The sequence below is a fragment of the Otolemur garnettii genome, unplaced genomic scaffold, assembly GCF_000181295.1.
Source record: "Otolemur garnettii isolate 467f Iridium unplaced genomic scaffold, OtoGar3 scaffold00122, whole genome shotgun sequence".
Lineage (NCBI taxonomy): Eukaryota > Metazoa > Chordata > Mammalia > Primates > Galagidae > Otolemur > Otolemur garnettii.
The window spans coordinates 5030594-5040387 of NW_003852517.1; the positions used below are offsets into that span (position 1 = coordinate 5030594).

At 42.8% G+C, this 9794-nt stretch overlaps 1 protein-coding gene across 1 annotated transcript in view; it reads left to right on the top strand.

Moving 5' to 3' along the window:
• The first annotated feature begins 280 nt into the window (after positions 1 to 280).
• GAP43 (growth associated protein 43) overlaps positions 281 to 9794 on the top strand; it is a 98830-nt gene continuing 89316 nt past the window's right edge. Inside the window, exon 1 of the mRNA XM_003797712.2 lies at positions 281 to 666. Coding sequence (XP_003797760.1) covers positions 637 to 666 — 30 coding nt within the window. The 5' untranslated portion in view covers positions 281 to 636. The remainder of the gene's footprint in view (positions 667 to 9794) is intronic.

Below are 9794 nucleotides of genomic sequence, written 5' to 3' on the forward strand. Positions count from 1 at the left end.
TCTTTGCTTTTATAATATTGGGAAAAGAGAAGAAGACTTAGTAAGAAATACAAGCATCTGTCTCAAGCCCCTGTTCCCTAAAACATGCTCCATCATATCTCCTGGATTGGCTGGAATATCCTTCTCTGCCCCCACCCCATCGCCCTCTCAATGCAGTGAAAAAGTCTGTGGGTAATTGGGTCCAGATTGGAGACGTTTAAATATTCATGAGGCTGGTAGGGGACTGGGAGGGGGTGACTGTCTAGAGTGGGGGTAGGGGCTAGGGGAAGTGATTAGTCATTGAAAGCTAGTGAATAATTCTGAGAAAGAGATGGAGGAAAGAGGGAAGAAAAAGGCATGCAGATAGAGATTGGGTGGGGGGAGAGAAAAAGAGAGAGAAAAGAGAGAGCTGGTGGGGGGGGAGCAAGGAGGGAGAGAGCATGTGCGATGAGCAGTAGCTGTGGACCTTACAGTTGCTGCTAACTGCCCTGGTGTGTGTGCGGGAGAGAGAGAGAGAGAGAGGGAGGGAGGGAGAGAGAGCGCGCTAGCGCGAGAGAGCGAGTGAGCAAGCGAGCAGAAAAGAGGTGGAGAGGGGGGGAATAAGAAAGAGAGGAGGAAAGGAGAGAAGGCAGGAAGAAGGCAAGGGACGATACAACCATGCTGTGCTGTATGAGAAGAACCAAACAGGTAGAGCTAAAGATTTTTACTTCTTGCTGTTGGGAAATTAGCAGAGTACAATACTTCCCGGTAAAGGCAAAAAATGTTTTTACTGCTTCTGCTCTGGCCATGGTGCTCGCGTTTCCTTAGCATATGGTAACTGATGGTGGCTTCCCAGCTTTTATTCTTTCCTGTCTCTCTTGCTCTGGGTTTGGAATGCTGCTGGTAATTAGGGTGAGGGTAGAAAAATACGTCTGTTTGGCTAGAAATAAGATTTCTTTTTTTCCTATTAATGAAGGCTCAGCATTTTAGGTCACTGGTCTTGAGGGTGTGGATGTAGAAGGGGGTGTGGGGAAGAAGATGTGGGCTCTAGCTACAAGATGGGGAGGCAAACCTTTATATTATTTGCAAATAGCGAGGGTGAGGGAAAAAATATTCAGGCTGAGAATCGCCTGTCTGTGGTACAATGTTCTCACATGTGCTGCGGAAGATGCCTGATTTCATACGTGCATGAGCTTCAAAGGGGCGCAGGTATTTATGGAAAAACGCAAGGTTTATTTATTTATTTATTTATTTTTCAATGAATGAATGAAACTGTTATTTGAGAGGGTTTTTTTTTTTTCTTTTAAGAGAACCCCAGCTGGGTCTGGGGGAGAAACTGGCCCTTGGTCTGGAGGAGAAATTGTAGAAGGGGAAAATCCCTTTCCCGAGATGAGTCTCCGATTGTGCACCAGCTGGTCGCAGAGGGTGGACCACGCCCCTAGGAGCCTGGAGCTCCGACGGGATGGGAACGCCGAGCCGGGTGTTACCTGTTGGAAGCCAGGTCTTCTCTTCTCTTCCCTCACCCTGGCTTCATTGCTGGGGTTGTCGGGGTCCCCAGACGTGCTAACACCCTGGATGATAAGCATGAAAGAGGGGGCACGTCTAAGACGGGAAAGAACCGCATCCCTCCTGTCCTCCCCCACTGCCCAGATTTTTCTTCCATTTCAAATTGCTCGCTGATGTCTTGAAAGACATTTTAGAAACTTGACTGGGGTGAGAGCGGGGAGGAATGACGGCATTCCGCAGCAGCCCACAGTGCCCTGCCGGTCTCCCAAAGAAGCTTTCAAACATTTCTTGGAACACGTTTGAGTGCTTTTGGCGAAGGTTGAGGAGAAAAAAAAAATGGGTGTGGGATATGGGTGAGTGTGTGAGTGTGTGTGTGTGTGTGTCTGTGTGCGTGCGTGAGCGCCCATGGCGGGGGTAGGGGTGGGGGTGGGGGTGGGGGTAGGGGAGGCAATCTTAGTCAAAGAAGCGCTTTGCAGATTGATTGCCTTAGGGGTGTGGTGCAAGAGATCGGATTTGGATATTATTTCCTGTGCAGGTACTGGAAACTAGGCAATTTGTAATACACTCCCTGAATCCGAAGGGGGTGGAAGAGAGTGGAGGAGCAGCAGCCTGCCAGCCTTGCACATTTAGCCAGCGCCCTGGAAGGAGGGGTGGGAGTGAGGATGAAGAGGAAGGAACAGGAAGGGGAAGGGAGAGAGAAGCAGAATGTCAGAGCAGTGGGTGTAGAGGCATAAATAAATAAATAAATTAATTAATTAAAAAGTAGCAGACACCTTAGGTTGTGTGGGGGTGTGTAGGGAATTAAAGTCAGATATGGAGGAGTGTGGGGGGGGGCGGTATTACAGCATTTCCCTAAAGTGCTCCCTCCTTCCAAAGATTGATGCTTCCACTGGCTCCTTGTTCAAACCAGGACATTTCCTCTCTTGTATTCTTTTTACTTTAATATATAAATGTAATAAATACAGGTGTCTGGGTTAAGCACACCATCAAAGAAAAGTCCTGAGGTTACCTGACTGGTGAGCTGCGGAAATAAAATTTAGGAAGGCGGAGCCCTAGGAAAGCCAATGCTATTCATTATAAAAAGGTTTAATTTTGGAGGAAAAAATATGCTGGTTTACAACTTGTTCCCGGATCTTTAGACACATGCAAGTACACACACATCTCCTCTGAGAAAGTACGCAAGATATTTAGAAGGGGAGTTAGGGCTAGAGGAATCCCCCTCCCAAAATGAGGACTGCTGCCTTTCTTTGGTAGGGTTCTAACTCACTGACGTGCAGTGTAAGGAAGCTGGAATTGTGTGTGTAGCAGTGAATTCACACGTCAGTCTGTACAGCACCCACATACTTCACATGCAGCACTCATGTATGCACTCTGTATGGTGAACACGTGTATGCCCTCCTGGGCTGTAGCATCACTCATGTTCAGAAGAGAAAATGAAGGGGATAGAAATTGCCCTATTTTGCTGATGCAGTTTACAAACGTGTACTTAGGTGTTACATGGTCATGTCTTATATACCCCTGTTGTATGTCATTCGTACTAGTTGGTATTTAGGATATCATTCATCAGACTGAAGGAGATGGTGTATCAGGGCGTGGGCTCCCACTACGCTCACTGACTGGCAGTTATACAGCGTGAGTCCTGCAGTCTCACACAGGTTTCTTTCTGGTGGGTGAAATGATCCTGTGTCATTCATGGCAAACTCCATTGGTGTCCATCCTTCTGGCATCTATTCATTATCCTAGTACTTAACAGGGAGTAAAACAAGGGCAAAAGCCTGCAAAGGTCTAAACTCTGCCACACCCATGAAATCCAACAGGAATGTGGGAGGGGGCTCGAGGGCTTGCACTTCCTTCCTCTTCCACTTGAGCAGCATAAAGAAGCAGTCTCGGATCTCTAAGTTGTCATACCTTGCCGGTGGGTGAGGGGAAATCATAAACCGTCTGCGTTAGCCCGGGGTTACCCTTATAGATTACTGTAGGAGGAAGAAGAGAATGGGGGGGGGGGTGAAGATGAGACTCTGGTAAATGAGGCGGCCACGGAGGAATTAAATAAAAGAATCTCTGAGATGTTATTGGCTTAGGATTTTCAAATATCTTGGGGCTTACTTTAAATAGCTTAATTGCCACACGTATTGCAGATGATTAAAAACTTGCAAGGTGTGATCTGTGTCTACAAAGCAAGAAAACTATGAGGTGTTTTCTTTGTTTAAAAATAGGGATTTTAGTTTGCGACTGAGGTGTAAAGAATACTATACAAGCAAGTGACCCCTCTACCTCTCAGACCTCCAACCCCTGCCAACATCCGCCTTTTCCCTTATACAACAAACAATTCTTATCTTTGAGAGTGGGATCTGAGGCTTAGAATTCCAACCCCCTGTGCCTTTCCCTTGCAGCCTTGGGAAGGTGTGGAAGGATGCTGCTGCCTTGCTGCTGGGTGCACGCCATTTCTAGTGATGAATTGGATACCTCCTAAATCTCTCTGAGCCACACCCAGTGTCATCCAGGGACGTAGTGAATTAATTAAATGGATGCATTCTACTTAATGTAATTGAAGCTTGCTCACTTTTTTTTTTTAAAGTAGGGATTTTCACCGCACATTTTCAAATTTAAACAGAAAAAAATTACTTAAAAGTCATTTTGTGAGTTTTTTTGAAAATTATCTGGACTTGCAGAGAACCTTAGAAAATTCATGGTGAATCTAGAAATGGGTTCATTTCTGGTGACTCTGTGATTCCTTCTAACTCATGCCAGGGTGCACACATAATAAGCCCTGATCTCTCACGCTGAGAGTCTGTGTAACTCTATTCCCCATCCCCCTCCTCTACCAACCCATGCTGAGGCGACTGGAATAAGAAAATGCAGAGTTAATTTTCTTTCTTGCTGAGCTGGCAAAACTACAGAAACCTCCTTTGATGTTTCAAGCTAAAGGGCAGCGCTCCATATGCTGAGAGGGAGAGTCGCTCAGGGTCCCCTTTGCCTCACTCATAGTGAAATTGTCAGTGTTATGCCTGGGGCTGAATTAATCCACCAACTTCAGAGTCCTACCTGGCCTCATGAGAAAGGGGGCTGGGGTACTTCCAAGCAATAACAGAACCTATATATTTAGCAAAGTTCCCCTTGTTCATATTGATGAAGTGAGACAAGAGTAAAGTCTTCTGTTATTAATAGTTCAAGGAATACACATAACCAGGTCATCTCAAGAGATGTAGAGCACTGAACTATTCACGTCCCTAGTAGTTGTGATAGAGGCATTAAGGAAACCAGTGTCCTGTGAACCAAAAAAGGGATCATGCACAGGCATTTCCTGCCCCCTTTTGAATCTCTGGAGCACGGTCAGGGGTCAGGTTGCATCCATGCCACTGTAATTAAATCTTCATCACATTCTCTGAAGTGTTGGGCTGCAAGTCCTTAGTGGATGCCACTTACTGATTCTGAGATCTTGAATTGATCACATCGTCTTAGCCTTCACTTTCCTTCTGTAGAATGGGAACAAAATCAAAAAATATAAACAAACAAACAAACAAACAAAAAAGCCATCCTGTTTCCCTTAGAACTTTTGTAGCAATTAAACATGCTATGAAAACAAGGATCAACGCAATTATAAAAAATATATTTCTCTCCAAGTGTTGCAATGTGAGGCCTGACTCAGAACCGCCAGTTTTTCAGGGTTGCCAAGTGACCCCCTTGTCGGCCTTTTTCTGTTAGAGGTGACATTCTTCTGGTCACAGTTGAGCCTTCTCCTTGTTCTCTCGGAACTTCCCCTGTGTTTTCTCCAGAATCTCATCCCCTCCTTCCCCATTCTTGCTTGAGATTTCGTCTTCTTGTGCTGTATCAACTCCTTTCCCCACAGTCTGTGAACATGCTGTTTCCCATTTGAAAGGATCGTCTCCTGACTCTATGTCCCCCCCCCATCGTGCTCTGCCTCATCTTTCAGAACAAAGTTCCTGCAAGTGCTCTCTCCACACTCACCTTCTCCTCTTCCTCGCTCCCATCACTGTTTCTTCTACTTTAATTAGGATTTCATTTCTGAAATTCCACTGGAACACATTCTGAAAGTGGTGCCACGTCCAGTGACCCTTCAGTCTGTCTTATTTGACATCTCTTTGGCATGTCGTATTGCTGCCCAGCCAGCTTTCTCCTCAGCAGCCACCAGGATAGCTCTCCTTGTTCTCCCCAAGCTCAGGCAGGACCTCTTCAGTCTCCTTTGCTGGCTTCTTTCACTTCCTTCCCCCACAAACATGAACAATATCTTGGTTCACGATCTTGCCCCATTCCTCTGCTCATTCAACTTGTTCATCCTAGGTGATCTCATCCACATCCATCCAGAGTTTGAACTACCTGTGTGATTTCCAAATCTGTAGACTGGATATCTATCTCGATCTCCTAATCCATAGATACTCAAGTATTTCAGACGCACCTAACCTTACCTATCTTCTGTGCATATACCAAACTGTATCTCCTATTTTGCGTCGCATATGTCTGGTCTTCCTTAGCTACCCTTCTTGCTAGAACACTGTGCATCTAGCTTCAGAGCTCTGGAAACCTGGGAGTAATCCCAAATGTACTCCCTTCTTTTACTTCCTACCATGTTTCCCCGAAAATAAGACCTACCCAAAAAATAAGCCCTGGCAGGATTTCTATGCATTTGTTAAATATAAGCCCTACCCCGATATTAAGACCTAGTGATGGGCGTGGCTATGCAGATATGCTGCATCTTAGCACAGAGCTGTAAGGAAGACTGGAATAACTTTTATCTGTCACAGCTCCTTTCTCCAAGTCATTAACACTTGCAGGGGTGCACATGTGGTAACCGTGGTTGCAGGCATCCTATTGCACAAGTGCGAACGGCCAGGGGAAAGGTGTTCACGCATCACTAGTGCCAGCCTCACCAACAAGGTCGGCTCTCCCTGCCTGGTTCCAGAAGAAGATGACTTAACTGTATTTGAATAAATGTAGATTGTTGTATTATACTTAATAAAAATAAGACATCCCCTGAAAATAAGCCCTAGTGTATCTTCTTGAGAAAAAACAAATATAAGACAATGTCTTATTTTCGGGGAAACACAATATATCCTGCTGCAAAATCCTAATTAACAAGATTTTCATTACATCCTCTGCTTTTTAACACTATCTGATTATATAAACAACCTGGCTCAGAATTTTTACCTCTCATCTGGACTAAACCAATAGCTGCTTGCATGGACTTCCCAGCTCCACGTTCTTCTTCAATTATCCTTGCAAATAATGCTGGGGTTATATTTACATAATGCAAATCTGGTCGTATTATTTTCCTCGTTAAGATATAAACTCTTCAGCATGATGAAATGATCTAGTTTTGCCTACATTTCCAACCGCATCCTCAAATGCCTGCCCTTCTCACCTTATGACAACACAGCAATCTCCAGGCCTTGGTGCCCTGCTCATACTGTACTCTCTGCCCACATTACACTTCTCTCTCAGGCTGGATTATTCCCATTTTTCCTGGAAGAGTTATATCTTTAAGACTATTCTTAAGTTCCCTAGCTAATGTTCTTCATTCGTTGTGCCTAAGCTGTATTTTGTACTATCTCTGTTGTGACTTACTACATTATACAGCATTAATTTTTTTTTTAACATACTGATGTCCACACTGCGAGATGCTTGAAGGAAAGGATGCAAACTTAATTCTTATTTTTGATCTCTAGTGCCTACAATAAGGTTTGGTACCTGAAGTTACTGGTTTTAACCATGGGAAATCTATTTGCTAAATAAATATGGGGCCAGGTTGACAGTCTTTCTACAAGTTGTAGCATATCTAAGTGGATAGAATCCATAGCAGATTTTAAAAAAAGCTTTTGGCATGAAATTTGCAATTGGAGCTGATCATCATTGATTCTTATTATTGATTTATAGACATGACAGCCATCAGTTTTTACTAAAAAACAGACATAAAATGAGCCCATTTGTAGACTATATTTCTCCAAGCTACTGTAGCTGGGTACTGTCTGGAAATCTCCCTTCCATGTCTTTCTCCTCCACAGGCCAACCCCACCCTCCGAGCTTAACAGAGTCTGGCACGTGGCTACCACTTTCTTGGATCTTCATACGCTCTTTTTGAGGTCCCAAGTGCTTATGCTTGTTGCTTTCCTCCACACCTATTACAACTGAACCTAATCAATCAATCTCTTGCTATTAGTTGATTTAGTTCACTGGTCACTCAAACTTAAAAAAAAAATGCACATACTGTTGGCCTGTGCTTAAAAATTAGTTTTAGCTTCATTTGGATTTCTTTTCTTCCAACTGAAGTTCCACATAATATTATGCCACAAAGGAAGCTAAAGGGAGGGTGAATGGTAAGTAGTCCCTCAACTGTCTGTTAAAGAATGAGAATCAGAGCAACTGGGTCTTTCATAGGTTTAAATAGACTGAAGGGACTTATTTTCTGCAGCAGGTCTGTGGTGCCCAGTGTGGGGCAAATTGCAACTATAGCTTTCTATGAAGATACTCTTGCCAAACTCGAAGTAGTTTATTTTCTCTGAATCAATTGGCATGTCCTTGAGAAGAGCAGTCATATTCAATAATTTGTAAGTCAAGTGTGTCTTTAACGCTAAAGTTAAGGAATGTTCCATAATCGTCAGACCCTTATTCTATATCTTGCTCAATGCTTCCAATCTTTTTACCATTTAGTTTTCCTATCTTTTTCTCCTCCCCTCACATGCAACCAGAATTTTTCTGATTAAGTAATACCAGCACATGCTAGCATTTAGTGGGTGAAGCTAGGGAAGAACTTTAAGAAAAAAAAAAATGTCTCTTCCAACTTTCCAAATAAGTATTTTAGACAAAACAGATATTTTAAGTTGTATCTGGTACATAGTAGATTTTCAATACATTTTTGTTACAGGAGTAAATGTTAAGAGACATGTTTTGATACAGAAGTTCATTCCTATGTACTTCTTCAGAGTGGACTTTTCATAAATGCACACTCAGCTCATAAGGTGGTTGCAATTCCCACTCCTGTGTGCTTAGATTAGAATGACCTTGCAGTCATTCATTCCAGGTTCGTATGGGAGTGTGACCCTCCAAATTTCCTATTTTAATTATTTATGGATCTTGTTTTCTTAGCTGTTGTTTGTTTAATGTCCTGTTTCATGTCTTTGTAGTGAAATAAACCCTTCTTCTGGGTTCTAGACCTGGCTCTGCCAATTCCTTGACAAGTGATCTTGGGTAAGTAATTTAACCTTTCTGAGCCTTGGTTTATCCATCTGTATAGTGGGCATATACAAAGAAGCCTTCAAATCCTGACTTGCCTTTTTTTTTTTAGTAGGTTTAGTGTGAGGCTCAAATAAAGTAAAAAAAAAAAAAAGTGTTTCGTAAAAAACGTGTTTTCCAAATGTAAAGTATTAATAATTAAAGAATTTCATATATTGAGCCTTAAAATATTCATGGCTCTATGGAATCTAGAAGTGTCCTTGCTCTCTGTATAGAGTATATTCCCCATTTCTACCTCCCTTCCTTATTCTCTGCTGAGCAAATGTTAACCCTGCTAATGGATGGGAGCATAATATATATTTATTGTTTTCTTTGAAAACTTCAGTGACAGAATTTAGATAAGCCAGCATGCAAACTGTCAGAAGACCCAAGGATCACTTCAAGTGCATTAGAAATATCCACTGTTTTCCTTTTTGTCTTTTTCTGTGTAGTCTTTTCTTCTCCCATCTCTTCTCCATTTGCTAAGTCTGCTGTTTCTCCCACATCCCCACCCCCACTTCACCTCCAAATTGGGTTCTCAGCACTAAGCATACCAGGCCTGCTGTGCTCACATCCATCACATGAGGGTCCAGTCAGGCAGAAGAATGGAGAGAGGATGCTGGGCTGCTTGGGAGACTAAGTGGGGAGGTGCAGCCAGGCTGGGGAAGCACACTTCAAACTATTATCACCTGAGCACTATTTCCGTAACAGCTTCAAGATTCCTCAATGCAACAGAACAAACCTAATCAGAGAGGTAATATATAATCCTCAACTTTCTAAACTCAATTCTAAATGCTATAATTTTCTGAGCCCTCAGGATCTCTACAGAAGACAGTTCATTTTTCCTGTGTTCTGGTTGTGACTGGGACACATTACCAGTTTAATGCAACAACATTTGTCAAATTCTCATCTGGACAAAGGAAGTAATAGAATTCTGCAACCCAAAGAAACTGAGTTTGTAAATATATGGAGAACATTTGAAAATATTCTAAAACATAATGATCAGATCAAGTTAGTCTGAGAGATTCTGTTTATCCAAGAAGCCAAAAGTCTAATATAAAAAAATTAGTATCATACATATTTTGCAAAAATACTTTTATACA